This window comes from Drosophila novamexicana, unplaced genomic scaffold, assembly GCF_003285875.2.
Source record: "Drosophila novamexicana strain 15010-1031.04,08,12 unplaced genomic scaffold, DnovRS2.1 tig00000121-arrow-pilon, whole genome shotgun sequence".
NCBI lineage: Eukaryota > Metazoa > Arthropoda > Insecta > Diptera > Drosophilidae > Drosophila > Drosophila novamexicana.
In genome coordinates this window covers 148832-166349 of record NW_020824773.1, presented here as the reverse complement: position 1 = coordinate 166349, position 17518 = coordinate 148832, and the positions used below count along the sequence as shown (strand labels likewise).

Genomic DNA, 17518 nt, shown 5'->3' with positions numbered 1-17518 from the left:
TAACCCCATGTTGCAAATGCTGATCAAGAGTGATCGACTAATCAGGTCTCCTAAATGATATGTAGCGTTCTCCTTAATAAGCTGCATTTAGCTGCAAATTTGGCAAACTTTTTCCCACGAGCAAACTCAATAAAAATCATGAGCTGGCAAAAAGCAAAAGAAACAGCCGAACCGCAGACTCATCACACATATGGGGGGTTGTAACAGTCGGACTCGCACTTGTGAATGTGGCTCATTTGGTCTTGTCTGGGCCAAACGTGCCGATCGCACCGGTCACACACTCGAGAGTCGCAAGACGCCAATCTTGAGAAAATGAGAAACCGAGAATGAAATTCTATAACGAAACGCGCTGCATACAAAATCAAAGTTCAATATCAGCCCCAGTTCCAATCCAGATCCCAGTGCCAGCAGTGGCAGAGTTGCTTTGGCTTCCTTTTTTCATACGGTTTTTGGGTTCGATCTGGGGATCAAGGTAAATGCCGTTTAGTGTGGCACGATCGCTGATCGGTAGCCGTCTGTGCTGTCTGTGCTGGGGCTTCCTTGTGCCTTATTCTTAGTTGCGTTTTGGTTTTCGTATTTTCTTTTTTTTGTATGGCCCAACGCACGATTTACACATTAAAACACTTTAATTTTTATTGCATCGAGCGATTGCTTCCCTTTTCTTACTCTCCTTAATCAATCCAGCAGCAAGGTAGCATATGTGAGACCTTTCGCAACCTCAAATTAGTGCCTGCGGCTAAGTGCCGGGGTATATATTTTTAGCTGCTGCTTTTTTCTGTGGGAACTGCAGTTATTATAGGGTGTGCTACACCCACACCCACACCCACACTCACACCCAAAACTCCAAACACTCCGCACACCCCCAAAAACACGCATATAATGAGCATGAAAAATATGAAACAGTAGCAAATGTGTGAGATGCAGGGGATTCGGTCCTACAACTGGGATGCTTAGATGGAAAGATATATGTTGATTTAAATGAATTTTTTGTTGATTTTTATGGCGCCTTGTTCGGTTGACTGTGGCGGGGGGTGGGGTGGAAATTTGAGTGAAGTGTGCGTCGGGTGGCATTAGAAGTCGTGACAGGCGCGGAGTTCTAAAGGGAAACTCTTATATTATTTTTATGAATTTGATAAATGGCCAGCGCTAGTTGGGCTAATAACTGGAAACTTTTGTGACAGATGTGGGCGGGATGAAATAAAAAGACGCTGCGGCAATACCTGGGAACCATTTACGAATCGATTTAGAATAAGTTCTCATGGGAGCAAAAATATCGCAAGATTGAAGGCAGGAAATTTCATTTATGACAAAAAATTAACATTTTATTTATGTATTCCCTAAATATTATTAAGGCGCAAAAAGAGAAAATAAATTTATGTATTTATTAAAGAGCATTAAGGTACAAATTGAGAAGGTAGACTTTCAATTTATTAAGTCGTAGTTTAACAATATTTTATTATTATTTTTATGTTTAATTTTTTTTTGCCAAGAATATGGTTTGTATAAAGAGCGCACGCCTTATCGAATGGACAAAGTTTAAGCCAATATTTTAAAATTTACATATTTATTGGGATCAATATTTTATAATATAAGGGTTCAAATAGTAGGGTAGACTATTAATTTATCTTGTCGTAGTCAAATATATATACAGATTTTAAAATTGAATCCAACATGTTATGAAACTTTGAAACGATAAAATTCGTTTAAGGATAGAATAAAGATGTTAGAAACAACACTTCACACTACTTTTGCCCTTAAAGATTGCACATATGCAAATATTTATAAATAAGTTCAATAATTTAATCTCCCATACAAAAAACCCTTTTGATTAGGAACTGGCGGTCACTTCTCAAAAAAATTGCAGCTAAAAAGTGTAAAAAACTACAAAAATGTTGCTGACAATTGGAGTGCAGGAATCGCATAATATGCTCAGAAGCAGAATTTGAAGATAATTGAGTACTTTGGGGGTTGCCAGAGTAACGGCTATCCAGCATATTGGTCAGCTGCTTTATAGGAAAATGTCAACGATTTCGCCTCGTGCCGTGTGCTGAAAGTTGGCACAGCTGCCGAGTACGCCGAGTACGTTTGGCCAGGATAACAATGGCAGGGGATTGGGTCCGGAGTTGGGATAGCAAACGGCGCTAAGACCTCAACTGACTTTCAAGGGACATGCGGCCTATGGCTGCGCCTTAATTGTTGCCTTTTGCCGGGATGCCGTCTTACATAATCAAGAAAGATGCGCGCCTAAGCGACAAAACAAATGGATTTGTTTGAAGCGTGCCTGATGCGAGGCAGCTGCCAGGGGCAGATCAAGAATTTGTTGAAGGGTTGCCACAGCATCCGAGGGGGGATTACCTGCAGTACGTTTCGTTTACTTAAAAGATTTGCGGTCAGAATTTTCCTCGACTGCATCATCCAGGGGATCAAAGAAATCAACATTGGAAATGGGGTTTTACTTAGTTTAGCTTCTGGTTTCGCTTTATTTATTTCTATTTATAGACATTCCAAAACAGATATTTAAGTTATTTAGGGAATCAGCTTTGCATTTTAAGTTTAATTTAATTTAACCTTAAGCATTGATTTTATTTAAACTCATTGCTAGGATTCATTTTCAAATTTCTTAAATTCTGGGCGCCCACTTCCCAATCTTGGCATATTTCAGATTTGAAGAGCAGCAGAAAGAATTTTTCGTAAAAGGAAAGCTACAATTTTAACTAATAGCGTTTTATTCATTATTATTTTATTAACTTTTATAGAATTTAAAAAACGAGCTTCAACCTCATCAGATGAACTTTTATCCGATTTTACCGATTTTGAATAGTAATCAAGATAAAAGAGTTGTAATCAGCAGCATATTGTATATTGTATCTATACTAGCTTGGAACCTGATTTTTAAAAAATGCAATTGAATTTTCACAAAAATCTTTATTTTTCCTAAAACCCAGACACTTTAAAAATACAATATAAATAGTTAACTCTTGCTAGACCCACACAAACGTACATATTTATTTACTTACGTACATACATATTTATTTACGTACATATTTATTTACTAATATTATTTTTCTCGGTAGTACAGTCAAATCTCGTGACTGCGACAACCAAGAACAACTGTTCAGCCCATATCAATTCATAAACATAATAATTCCGACGCAGAGGCTAAAATTAAACTCAGACTGAAATGTGAGAAAAAAACTTTCTCACGATCACCTTTTGGGTAGACGCGTAAAAATCCACGTGCAAAAGGGGGAAGGAACCACCACCATCACCATCACCGCCGCCGCCGCCGCTACCACCAACAACAACTGGCGACAACTGCGGAAGGAAGCTAGAAGCACGGCCACGCAGGCGGAGTAGGGCGCAGGATACATGTAGACTGCATCGATATGTGATGGTGGTGGTTGCTCGTTGGTGCTGATGGCCCCCTCGCCGGTCCTTCCGAATGCATGAGAATTTAAATTACAAACAAACAACGCGCACAATTGTCGACCTTTGTTTGTGTGTATCGGCATGTAGGGACCATTGGCCGAGAAGGAGGACTGAAGGCGCAGGACAACAGATGATGGTGTGGGAACTTTGGCGAGGACACACCCGAGCATGAAGCGGGCCGTGGTTGTGCTGGGGCGGCCAATTACCGAGTTCGAGTCTAGGTTAACTGCACGCTAATGTGCCACATTCCCACATTTGTTTACCGCTGTCGCAGTCGCTGTTGCAGTCGCTGTCGCAGTCGCAGCTCTCTGACAGAGTGACTAAATAATTTTAGAAAATTAAGTTGAATCGAGTGCCCACACGCCCGCTACACATGGGTGTAGCGCATCAGTGAGACAGCGCTGCTCACCAATACAGACGCTATTCAATTGGCCCAGCTTCTCTCAGCGGTGCGCGTTCTCTCTTTTTGTCGCTGCTGCCGCTATTGGCGATCACGCTCATGCGCAACAACAGCGTCTTGCAAAATGAAGTAAATAAAAAGTAAAAGCGTCGGTTTACGAAATGGAATATTTTTGTATTGCTGCGTTACAAAAACTGAAATAACTGAAACGCATGTACTCATTAATACACATACAACATGTGCATTTGCTGCTATTTTTAAACCCACACACAAAATGATAAGAACATTTAGCTGTGCATTGATAAATTTGAGAACGAAATAAGAGCAGGCGGCAGCATTGTCAGCAGCAATATTTTCAGGCAGCTGCAATTGGCTTGCCGACGGGCCAAAAATTGTATGCTGGCAATGCTGTTAGTGAGCGCGCATTCGTTAGAGGACTGCCAACGCGTGTGCTGCTTTAAAAGGTTAAATTGTTTGCTAACATTTAAGTAAAAGTGTCTGTTATAATAATAGAAAAATCGAATATATGCTTTTGTCGAATTTTGTCAAAGTGTTATTAAGCATTTAACAGACTATCTTTTGCCTTTTGCTTGATTTTCACTGCTGACACACTTTTGTCTGGTTCACGTTGGCAGCACCAGTTTGCCTGCAGCGTGCCATATGCTTGTGTGTTTGTGTATTACTCATGCGCTGAGCCCTTGTGTGTGCCATATGAGTGTGTGTGTTTCTCTTTCGTCTCTTTCATGCTTGTGGGCCGCAAGCGCTCTCGCTGCAGCAGCAGTCGCTTGTTTTTCGCTCACTCAATAGCACGGCCATAGCGCGTTGTTGGCGTACTTATTATTTTTTGCAAAGTAGAAGAAGAAGAAGCAGCAGCAGTAGTGCAAGAGTTTTTGTTGACACCAAAAAAAAAAAGAAGAAAAAACCCTTAAACAGACAGAGAACAACAAGAGCAAAAGCTGAAAACTAGGCGTGACGACACGAAAGCGTGCAAAGTTAAAGCTCTCTAGTGTTTTGAGACGAAAGTGAAATTCGCAAATCGGAGCAGCTAATAAATCAACAGCAAATGAATAGTCCTCGCTCAAACGGCGCCATCTCAGCGCTTCCCAGCACACTGGCACAATTGGCGCTGCGCGACAAGCAGCAGGCAGCGTCGGCGTCAGCATCGGCATCGGCATCGGCATCAAATGGCAGCGACTCATCAATAGCGACGCAGCGTCCACAGACGCAGCCACCCAGTGTGCCAGCGACGACAGCAGCAGCGGTGAATAAATTGCAGTTAGCGGAGGCAGCTGCCAGTGTGACCAGTTCCAATGGTGACTCGAACAAGCTGACGCACGATCTGCAGGAGAAGGAAGCACAGCAGCAGCTGAAGCCACAGAAACCACCGCTGCCAGTGCGTCAGAAGCCCATGGAAATCGCCGGCTACGTGGGCTTTGCCAATCTGCCCAACCAGGTCTACCGCAAGGCGGTCAAGCGCGGCTTCGAGTTCACGCTGATGGTGGTCGGCGCCAGTGGCTTGGGCAAGTCGACGCTCATCAATTCCATGTTCCTCTCGGACATATACAATGCGGAACAGTATCCAGGACCCTCGCTTCGCAAGAAGAAGACGGTCGCAGTGGAGGCCACCAAGGTAATGCTCAAGGAGAATGGCGTCAATCTAACGCTGACAGTCGTCGACACGCCCGGTTTTGGCGATGCCGTGGACAATAGCAACTGCTGGGTGCCCATATTGGAGTATGTGGACAGCAAATACGAGGAGTACTTGACAGCCGAGTCGCGTGTCTATCGCAAGACAATCTCCGACAATCGAGTGCATTGTTGCTTGTATTTCATAGCGCCATCGGGTCATGGTCTGCTGCCATTGGACATTGCCTGCATGCAGAGTCTGTCGGACAAGGTGAACTTGGTGCCAGTCATTGCCAAGGCGGACACCATGACGCCCGACGAGGTGCATCTGTTCAAGAAGCAGATACTCAATGAGATTGCTCAGCATAAGATTAAGATTTATGATTTTCCCGCCACGCTCGAAGATGCCGCCGAGGAGACGAAGGCCACACAGAATCTGCGCAGCCGTGTGCCATTTGCCGTTGTCGGTGCCAACACCATCATTGAGATGGATGGCAAGAAGGTGCGGGGGCGCCGCTATCCTTGGGGTCTGGTGGAAGTCGAGAACTTGACGCATTGCGACTTTATTGCTTTAAGAAATATGGTCATACGCACACATCTGCAGGATCTCAAGGATGTCACGAACAATGTGCACTACGAGAATTACCGATGTCGCAAGTTATCCGAGTTGGGACTGGTCGATGGCAAGGCGCGCCTGTCCAACAAGAATCCGCTCACCCAGATGGAGGAGGAGAAACGCGAGCACGAGCTGAAGATGAAGAAAATGGAGGCCGAAATGGAGCAGGTGTTTGATATGAAGGTTAAGGAGAAGATGCAGAAGCTCAAGGACTCCGAACTGGAGATGGCGCGTCGTCATGAGGAGCGCAAAAAGGCTCTAGAGCTGCAGATACACGAGCTGGACGAGAAGCGGCGCGAGTTTGAGCGCGAGAAAAAGGAGTGGGAGGATGTCAATCATGTCACGCTGGAGGAGCTCAAGCGGCGCAGCCTCGGCGCCAACAGCAGCTCCGACAATGTTGATGCCAAGAAGGAGAAGAAGAAGAAGAGTCTGTTCTAAGTCAAGCGGCGCTAGTTCGTGGTCAGGCGCAACATCCTCCTACTTAACAACAACAACAAAAACGACAACAAAATTAAAAAAAAACTACACTTTAAGGGCTACAAATCTCGAGAACAAAATAACATAACGAATTATACATAGCGGTACATACCATACTATAAACAAAATACATACATACATACATATATATGCCAATACATAAATCATATGTTTGCAGGCCTCCGTTGTTTCTAGCTTTTAATGCGAATTCAAAAGATTTCGTAGCCTTTCGCCCTGTGAAAAGCATCGCGAAACCGCAATACAATGTAGAACCTAGAACCTTAGAGAGGCCCTATATATGCATATGTAATGTATATGTATTGTTTGGGTTCCAGTCGCGTTTACTTGGACATACACTCGGCTTTCGCACAGCACAGCACAGCACAGCAATCGCGCATTTGTTTTTTAGATGCATACATATGTACATGTGTTTAACAGTTATTATTATTGCAGTATTTTACCAAAACGTAAAGAGAAGCGCATCAAAATACCGAAAAACTTATTAATTAAAATGATAACTTGACGTAACATTTTGACTAGCCTAAATGAATTGAAAAGTAACCTAAATTGTATTTCAAAATACTTAAATATCGCTTAAATAACAAATAATAATAAAAAAAAAAAAAAACGGAAAACACATAAACGATATATCCTAAGAAAATAACGAAACATTTAATATCATCTATAATGTGTATTGTATTTACTTATTATACATAAAAGTCATAACACAAAGCAACAAAAAAACAACAGCAACAACAACAACAACAAAACATACTCTTGCATTTTACAAAATAAAGTCTTCTTTTTAGTTTAACTATATGAAAAAAACACCATTTGGTGTTGTTTATTCAATTGCAGGGCACACTCAATATAAAGTGTGTACACTATACAGGGTGTCTTTTGTGGCCGGCACGCGTCGACGTCGTCGCTTGGAATTAGCACCGTGACGCTTCGTTTCGAAATGCCTTTCAGTGCAGTGCTGCACTCTCTTGTCGAATGCTGACTAATTTCTAACGTACACCTCAGCCTGTCCAATATTTGTTGTTATTTGTTAATTTCGAATATATCCATTGAAAAGTCGCATGACGCAGCTTGGGAATGGAAATACAATCGAATAAGGTAATTGCTTTTGTATGCGTCTTTGAGTTTTTGAATTCGTAATAAGCTCAATAATAGAATATTTGAATGGTGGCCTCGACTTATCTTTGACTCATACAGTGTCACAGTAAAGCTGTGTTATAAGGACGGCGATATCTTCAGAAGGAATGTGTTATTTCAGTGGCATTCTTGCTGTTATCAAAAGAATTTTAATAAAGCGTGCATGACTATCAGCTACAGAAAATTATGGTGGATAGCTGTATGCTCTAGTTGGAGATTACTGTAGCTCTACGTAAAATTCTATTCCCATTTGCATATTTACATACATCGTACTCAATTACCGATCAGACGTTCTCAAGTTTTAATAAAGCGAAACCTTCATCACACTGTGCCAAAGTTCACCGGCACCCTTTACTGCCCACGAGCTCGCCGTATCCAAACGCACATGGATGCAATTTCATACCGCCGCAAGCCACACCCTATATGCTTTAGGCCAATGCATGGCGGCTATATGATAGCGGAGGGGCCCACTTGAAATTGCTTTCTAAATGCCGGCTGGGGCCTAACAGGCGAAACAGAGCCCCCAACGTATGGGTATTTAATTTATGCATACAAATTAATCCATAACCCAATTGAAAGGCACTCAATTAATGCCGTATAAAGCGTAAAAAAGAAAAGCCAACAGTGAAACAGTGAAAGACACGAAACATGGAGCGAGAGTGCGCTTTGTGGAGTGGCAAGGAGTTGTACGGGGGCGTGCAGTACGTACATATATGTACATGTATACATATGTAGGTACATAGGCATGTGTGTGTGTGTTAGTGTATGTAAGTCAACAACGTTGACGCAGCACTTAAGCGGCAATTGCTGGCGATCAATGAACGCAAGCAGCAAAAGCAACAACAGCTTCAGCACAGTGGAGTTTGGTGTTATTTTGTTATTGCTCTGTTGTTTTTAGGACGATGACTCAAAACTCAGAGCGAGACACACACATACATGTATGTATATTCTGATACATGCATGCGTTTTCTCGACGTGGGTAGGGGAGAGTCTAGGGTTTACTTAGCTTATCAGCTGAGATGAGAGCACTGCAGAAAAAGTTTGTTTTACTGGCAATGTGCATTGCTCACCCTGTTTTGCAACACATGTGTCCCACACATGGGTTGGACACCCTGTAGCGTACGCAGTGATGCCTCTTGAGCTACATTCTTGCACGTCAAATCGCGCAGAACGAAAACTGAAATCAAAAACAAATGTTGACCGTTCTTCTTATAAGCCGGCAACCGCAGCACACAATCTCACATAACGCTCACACACACGTGCACAGTTTGAGAGACCGAGAGAGTAAAATGGCAGCGACGCACGCTCACCCACACGATCGGAGCGCTTGACATATTTACGTGACGCAGAGAACCAAAGAGCAGCCAATTGACCAAAACTGAGAGAATGCGCGTCGCTACAAACGTTGTCGGTGACAGCGACAGCGACTGTGACGGTGACAGCGACGCTGCGCCTGCGCTTCGTTTTATTTGAAATTTCCGTTTAAAATTTCTTTGGCTTCGACTTGCTTCTGCGTTCAGTTCCAGTACTGTGGCTGCCCCCTCTCAAGTTGACATTTGACATCTTTACATGCGGCAACGGGAAGTGATTTTAATAGGTTTGTTTGTTTGCTTGTTTTGGCTTATGGCTCGTTTGCATTGCGAGTTTTTCAGCTCCCCACCCTCCCGCATTTAGTAACACGGCCCCGTCAATGTCAGCAGATAAGGGCACACTTGGCAAATGGGATATGATATATACATGTATCGACACACACACACACTGTTTGTATATATACTTGTGTATTCTATGATTTCTCATATTTTCTTTTTGTTGTTTTATTTACAAACAAAGAAATTAGATCGTGTGGGCTACGAGCTTTATCAGCCAGTTTTATGCAACACTTGTGGGAATAACACATATTGATAAAAACGCAGTTCGATCGTAAATTATCTTGCGAGACTTTGGGCCCAAGTAAATAGGCACTTGTTAAAGTTGACACATTTCTGTTGGGGATTGTTTACATTACATTTAGCGATTGTAACCTAAAACAGCCGAGAATTATATGGTCCATTGTAGGGGCGCCTCGGCTGAATTAAACTGTGTGTACCAGTGTATGTGTGTGTGTGTGCGTGTGTGTGGTCACACATTCGGAAGGGACACGAAAGTTTTGGGCTCTACTTCCGCTTTTTTTTTCGCCACAACATTCGAACAATAGATTCGGTATTTAAGTCCCATAGCGGTATTTTGCTCGCTCTCCGCTTTCGTCCCCGGCACTTCTTGTTCGTCCTGCCTTGATTTCCGCTGCTCGCGTGCACAACATCCGCTCTTGTTCCAGCCTATAGAGAGAGCGATAAACAAATATCTTTACCGTTTTGCCTTTGCGAATAGTTCGTATTTTCGTGCCGCTATTGTTGTGCATTTACAGTTTTTGATTTTATTGTCCCGGCCACATCCTGGGCATGGGTATGAAGCCATTAACAGGTGAACCATCCGCTGCTCATCTCGTGGAGGTGTTATCGTTTTCAGGTATTCACTGGTGTTGATCTTTAATAGCTGAGCTTGTGCGGCAAGTCTTGAGCTTTATAGTTGATTGAGCTGATCTTAAGCTATTTAAATTTGATGTTTCGATAAATTTATTTTAATTTCATTGTAAAAGTTACTAATGGTATAAACTAAGTCATTTATCTACAGACTGTAGGCAGAACATGTAGATACAGAGTATAAAGGTAGAATGTCCTGTAAAATTGGACAGGAAGCTTTGCTGGTCAAAGGTTCTTAAACTTACATTGCCTACCCCCGATTTCGCAAATCCATTATTTACCACATCTTTAAAATCACAAACACAATCCTAATCACATACTTAATAAATTAAGTTAAATTATAGGGTGTCGTAGTTGAGTCTTATATGGTTTCTGTGCCCCCTTCCTCTGCCCTGTAGAAAGACTGCAATATGTAGGCGAATATGGCACAAATCATAATAATCAAGAAAGAAGACAACTCTATATATGACAATTTTTTTTATTAAATACAAAGTTTAAAAAAGAGGGGTTTCTCCGATTTTATTTATAACTGTAATTTGTCTGTAAATATTTGTAATTTGCCCCTAAATATCAAAAACTGAGTTTATTTGTTCTTCTTTTTATTTTTGTATTTTTTTGCTGACCATTCCAAATGGCTTTGTAGTCTTCAGTAGATCGATTCCGCAAGCTGTCAAAACGCTTGACATATGTTTTCAAGTACAATAACCGCATAATTATGGCGCTTATCGGTCTTATAAATGAAATCAAAGCAGTTCGGCCTGAAGATTCTGAAAGGCAGCACCTGGCCATGCCTTCTTGCTGACCATAATTTCCATAATTGAGCAACAGTTGTGACCGGGTACAGATTTGCGGCTTACGAAATGACCCTGAGAACAGATTCTTCGATTGCCATGTATTGACAGTTCGGTTTGGGGCCTAAGCAAAGTACTTAAAATTTGGGTCACTCGTAATTGGCCAGATACACAGATTGAAAGGGAGGGGACGTGCAGAGGGGCAATGTTGAGGCAGCTCTTAAAGTGACTTAAAAGTAGGTTATGCTGCGGCTGCCCCTCGTTGTCGTTTGGCTTGTCAGCCTTTTGTGCAGCATCTTGGCACAAGCCACCCTTTCATTTCATTCTTGTTGTTGTTGCTGTTGTATTTTGTGAATGCCTCTGCATGCCGAGTGGTACTCATGATGAGGATGAGCGCACACGTCGGCCCCACTCTATTCGGATGCAGGGCAGCCCATTCATTGGTACAGACTCATAATTGATGTTCAAATTGCTGTTGAATGATGCGTTGCTGTCGAGGAAGCACTTGTCACAGTTTTGTGCCATCATTTCTGGGCATCGTTCCGAGGGTTATGCAGGCTGTGTGTACTTTTTTGATTTCTGACAATTTGCATACCCTCTACATGTGGCTGGGGTATGATGTTAGTCCCCATATTATAGAATTCAGTTTCGATTTCTATTATAGCTTAACTACTTTATATTTTCTTTCACAACAAAAATTCTACCAATTTCTATTGAAAATTGAGATAAATGATGACGAATTTTGAAGGTTTACTATCATTATTTCTTATTTGTTTTAATTTGAATCCACGTTCAACAATCTCTTTCGTTTTCTTTTGTAAGTTCTTTGCCATCTTATTGTATTTTTACTTATTCTCGCATTTTTAAGCTGAGATTTCTAGAGCCCTAATCCAGCCAATAGTTAAACCCGTTTTTATAATTGATAATTGAGATAAATGAAGAAGGTATTTTTTTGTGTGTGTTGCTGAAACGAAGAAAACAAGCTTTAGTATTTTTTGTTTAATTTAAATCTATATAAAATATACTCTAGGATTTCCTATCATAAGTTCTTTAATTATTTATTTTTCTGGGCCTTTTGAAAGAAGATTTTTGGAATGTGATATTATTTTTAATAATATTTAATATTTTTATTTGAAAATTGAGCCATGCGTGCTCCAGGTAATACCAGAAACAGGGTATTTCTGAGCCAATCAACACTCATAGCTTGCTTCATCGTCAGAGTCGCTCGAGTTTTAGTTATTATTATTATTAATGGAATATGATGGTTTTGTTTAGCGACATCAAAATTGATTTAATTTGCTTAAATTAGAAAAGCGGAAGCTGACAAAGAATTGTGTGAATTGCTTTGGTCTATAGAGAGAAGATTTTCATCGCTCTTTGGTTACTTCTACGCGTGCCAGGAAATCAGTTGTAAAGGTAGACGGAAAATACGTTACAGCAACTAATTTCCTGGGCCCAACAATGCGTACAACAAATTTATTGAGCACGCGGCAAATGAGCTCGCAGGCTCGCTGGCAACAAAGGACATGGGCTCCCTCATTATCCGTCTCCATGCTCGTGGAGTAGCCCTGCAAGGAACAGGACCCTCATTCAGCGCTGCAATGAGTCGCTTTGCTCATTGAGCCTGCTTCTGGCTCCGGCTTCGGCTCGAGGGTTGCAGTTGTGTGTTGAACTAGGACGAGCATTTGCTAGGGACGCTCGTCCTGTTTGTGTAATTATTATCAGTGATCCTGAAATGAACGTTACTTTGAGCCCGGTGCACATCGGCTGGCACGCGTCAAAGTCTTTTTCTAGGTTTTCTTTTCTTTTTAAGAGAGGTGCAGCTGCAGCTGTAAAGAACAAGACGAATCGTTTTGCAAAGAAAACTATGGACATAACCAATTGGGGCCGGGCTTCAAATCTGCAGGAAGGTCATGTATATATGTACATATATATGTATAAGTGTGACTATGACTGGTTCAAATATTTACTTAGAAGTATAGCTGATAGTTCTGAAAGTATTAGTCATTCTATTTGTATGACTTAACTCGACAAATATTTGTGAAATATTACTTTATGTATAAAACTGAAATTATAATTCTCAAAAGAAAGCAATGGTTTTGGTTTAAGGTAGCTTAGTTTAGATACTGACAGTTATTAGATGGCATATATATTTTAATTTTGTTTAGACTAGACTAGGTTTTAGTTTGGTCGGCTGATGATCTGCATGCTAGCACTAAAGGCAACGATTGACTAGACCTGCTGGGTCGGTCCTTTTAAGTCTCCTTCTTATTCGCCTAAAATAAAATAAGTTTTAGCTCAGCCAAGGCGCTAGTTATGTAAATGAAATAGACTTCAAGAATTGTATACAGATTAAAAATTACGTCTAATTGATATTTTTCCTTTTTAAAAGGAATTAACGCTAGTTTCTGATTAGGTTCTAGACTATGTCTGGACTAAAGTTAGTTGGTGAATTAGAATAGACTAAAAGACTGCGTCTACGCCTTTCCTTTCAAAACAAGAGCATACACTAATTTCTGGCTAGGTTCCAGAACATGCCTAGACTTCATTTAGCTCTTGAATTATAATAAAAGATTGGCTTTCAAAGGCCCATTGCTTTATGGAGGGCAAACTCAGCTTAATTGGCTTGCAGACATAGGCGTGAAATGTCTCAACTGCATTTGGCCAGACAGTTCGCCGGAAACCAGCGAGCTCTCTAACCATTTTCATGGTTGCCAGCAAATTATCTGTTCGGGGTTTTTGGCTTTGGTCGAGCGCACAGCGTGCGCTGGTCGCGATTGCAAACCGACAACGGCGACCACAGCAAGTGCCTGGAGCGAGCTCTTAGGGCAGGGTTGGAAGGAGATGGAAGAGCGAGAGAGAGGCATGGCTGGCGTGGACACTCCCAGGACTTTGAGCCACACTCATAAACACATTATGCATGCCACCTTGGGGGTAGAGTATAGTACACCGAAGTTTTCAAGAGCCCTAACGAAATTTGTATTTTGTGAATGCAAAAAGTCTATAAAACCATAACGCGTTTTCCAGGAATCTACACAGGTAGGATCTGTCGACAATCCTGTAAGGTTCGCACCGTTGTTGTCACAACAAACAATGCGCAAAAACATTGAGTTTTTCATCTTTTTAAAGGTATTTGTCGGTGGCTCATAAAGCGATTATAATCAATATTAAAACGCGCCCTTTGTCCAGCGAATGCCTTGAGAAATTTTTAAGCACTTTCGAAGCGCTCTAATTACAGCCATGTACACACGTGGTTTATGATTTCAAGGCAAGCAAAGTCGAGTCCAGTCGATTCGTCTGACAATTCAGCATAAATAAACCATTAATTTAACATATCGCTCAGGCGCAACGAAAGCAAAGACAACGACATAGACAAAGGCAAAGCCTGAGACTGGGACTGGAACTGGGACTGAGTCGAACTGGTCGCATTGTGAGGTCAGGGTCCTGGGATCGCATGGCATGGATCGTGGCCAGGTGTGCGCCAAGACTCGTGTGACGGAATCGCACACGCAACATGGAACGCGCTCAAAACCCAATACCAATACCCAACCCCGTCAACCTCGATCCCAATCTGTTGGCATTTCAATGCGCTGCGCAAAAAGAACGATCGAAAGTTTTGTTGCGTTGCGCATGTGCAGCCCCTAGACGCTGCCAGCCACCCCATTTTGAGCCTTATTCGACAAGATTTCAAGAAATCTTATGCAAAATGTACAACTCACACGGAGGGTTGCTCAGCAGCAGTTCCCCGAGGTTCAGTTAAGCGCAACGACCTTTGTCTGGCCAAAAGGGGAGGCGCTTTCGGGCGCATGTCTCTCGTTGTAGGGCCGGGGCTGGTTTACTGTACTGTGGTAACTGGCAGGCAGCTGTTGTTTCGTTGCGCCAGAGGGTTTCTTTAAGGCTATGCCAAAAGACACCCCAATATTAGAAATCGTCTTTTGCTTTGGTTCTGTGCAACGCGTGTGAAAGTTTTTATATGCCCAAAGTTGGCCACACTTCAGCCATTTTGTTTTGCCTGCCTTCCATGCGACCGTCATCTGGCATTGGGAATGGATTTGTGCCCGGCTAAAGTCTCGAATGTCGCACAATTCCTTACATCGACTCGGGGAATGTGGCAGAAGCGTGTGTGCACACACGCAGGGGGCCCGATTTCTATGCTCTTAGAACATTGTCTGCTAAAATAGGTATTGGTTATTTATGAAGAAATATTTGAAATGGAAAAAAGCATCACACATCAATTTTTCGCAATTGAATTAATTGTATCTTCCAGATACCAAATCGATATTCATGTCCAAATAATCTTCCTTCTTTTTGAGACATTCATTTCGTGAAATGTTATCAACCTTTGAGTGCTTCTTTTAAATTTAAGCTTAAAATTATTTGTCTGTAGTTTAAAATTGACTTAAGATTATAACAAGTATAACAAGAATAACTAATTTTTGTGTCTCACATTCTTGGCAGGATGAAGATCTAACATCTATTTAGCTTTTGCAAAATTTTCCAAATAAATCAGAGTATTCAGAGTAATGTTTTTTTTTTTTTGGAAAAAAGTGTTGAGCCTTCTTAAATTTTGCTTTGCAACTTCAACACACTTGTATTAAAAATGTTAATCTAAAATCAAAAAATTGTCCCTAGTTTTGGTGTATCTGTATAAACAATATATTATTATCTATAAGTATATCAAATAATTATCATCAATAAGAAATCGTTCAATTGTTATTAGAACCATTAATAATCGGTTGGAATTTAAGTACGTATTATACTTGATACAATCATTTTATTTGTTCGCGCTGAAATCGTAAGAATGTTTCCTTTATGAATAAAGTACGAACAAGCTTATCGTTTGCTGTCTATGCATAAAAAATAATAATACTCTTTCAGTACATAATAATTATATATAAATATAATCTTTAAATGTATTTTTTTTTTAAATATAATGCATGCAAAAAGTTCTGCTCTCTTTGAATGTGACATCATAAGATAGACTTTGCCCTGGGTTATATTAAATGATATATAGCTACATTAAGTTGAACGCGACCTAGTTTTAAGTTCAGCGCGGACCTTGAGCCAAATGCAATCTACGGTTGGGTTTGCGCTCTCGTATTAATGTGTTTGAGTGCTGACAGTTACATTTCCGGACAAGTCAAATGCAAACAAATGCGCCGATGTCCTTGATGGCTGCACTAATGTTTTTATAGCAAAGGACCAGAGCTGGCACAAGGATGCATCACGAGATGTGCACAAGGTTACGTTTTACGATAGAAACGGCCAAATTTCCAGAGTTCCGTGTAATGCAATGGCGATGACAGCAGCCACAGTGACAAAACAGCGACCGACAGACAGAGGGACAGATAGACGGGCAGACGGACAGACTGGGTGAGGCGAAAGGCTGCGCTGAAAGGATGCGCAAAGTTAACAGCACACAAAGCGGCGTGGGCGAAGGACCCGATGCAAGAAAGGATAACTTTACGAGCGGGCTCGTAAACGCATTTGCATTGATCAATATGAGCAATGGGTGATTATTTGTTTTGGTCACAATAAAAGCGGCGGGTGGCAAGGACAATGCAAGGATAGCCTTGCCAGCATTCGTGCCATTAGCGCAACGATTAGTGGCTTGAGCAGGGGCTGCGAACGGCTACAGAACCCACTCGTTACTTCCCGGAAGACATTGGCAAGCACTTGGGTATGTGAATACCATTTACCCATCCTCATATTTTTTACGAGATTTTTTTTTGCTGCTTTATTGCGTAAAAAACGTTTGGCAACTGCCCAAGAGATTACAGAAGTCAATTTTGATTCCAGGAATGCGATTGGCTATTGCATAAATCGCCTTGAGTCGCGTTTACGAGTTGGAAAAAGGCTTTGTCTGGTTATTTCGCTGAATTAACTATACAGCACGGGTGTTGGGCAATGTTATGTAAGCAAAAGTCCTGCAATCCCAGTTCGTACTAACTAGGGGTACATAGGCAGGCGGATTCTCGGAAACTATTCGAACTATAGGAATGTTTCCCGGAAACTGCCTAAGTGACAGCCAATCATTCAAAATGATTTTGAATTCCAAGCAATCCATTGTCATCATAAATCTAAGCTACTATATTTCCTACAGCACAGATTATCGCACCCAATTGCCTATCAAAATACACACAGAAACGGGCAAAGTCCTGGCATGGAACATTTCCCACAAGCAGCTCTACAAGCAGTCGATACTTTGACATAAAACACGATCGAGTATAATAAAAATATAAGAAAAGGAAAGAGCCCGCTAAACACACAAAAAAAAAAAAACAAAAATGCCACAAACTGAGTAACAAGTGCGTGTGAACTCGGAAAAAATATACAAAAGCAAATAAGCAGACCATACAGAGAAAATATTCTCAGCAGCGCAAAAATGCAGCGCAAGGATCAGCAAGGATCGGGGCGCACTAATCGTTTATTATGATCAACGAGCTGAATCAATAAAACGAAAAGAAACCAAGCCAAGCCAAACGAAACGAAACGAAATGAA

At 41.5% G+C, this 17518-nt stretch overlaps 1 protein-coding gene across 1 annotated transcript; it reads left to right on the top strand.

Moving 5' to 3' along the window:
* Positions 1–4725: 4725 nt before the first annotated feature.
* Positions 4726–7331, top strand: LOC115758009 (protein peanut). The gene has a single exon (XM_030698506.1). The coding sequence runs from the start codon at positions 4893–4895 to the stop codon at positions 6507–6509; it is 1617 nt and encodes a 538-aa protein (XP_030554366.1). The 5' UTR covers positions 4726–4892; the 3' UTR covers positions 6510–7331.
* Positions 7332–17518: the final 10187 nt, after the last annotated feature.

Bases quoted from the DNA above. Each gene is read 5' to 3' on its own strand.
- LOC115758009 (XM_030698506.1), top strand. From the start codon at position 4,893: ATGAATAGTCCTCGCTCAAACGGCGCCATCTCAGCGCTTCCCAGCACA.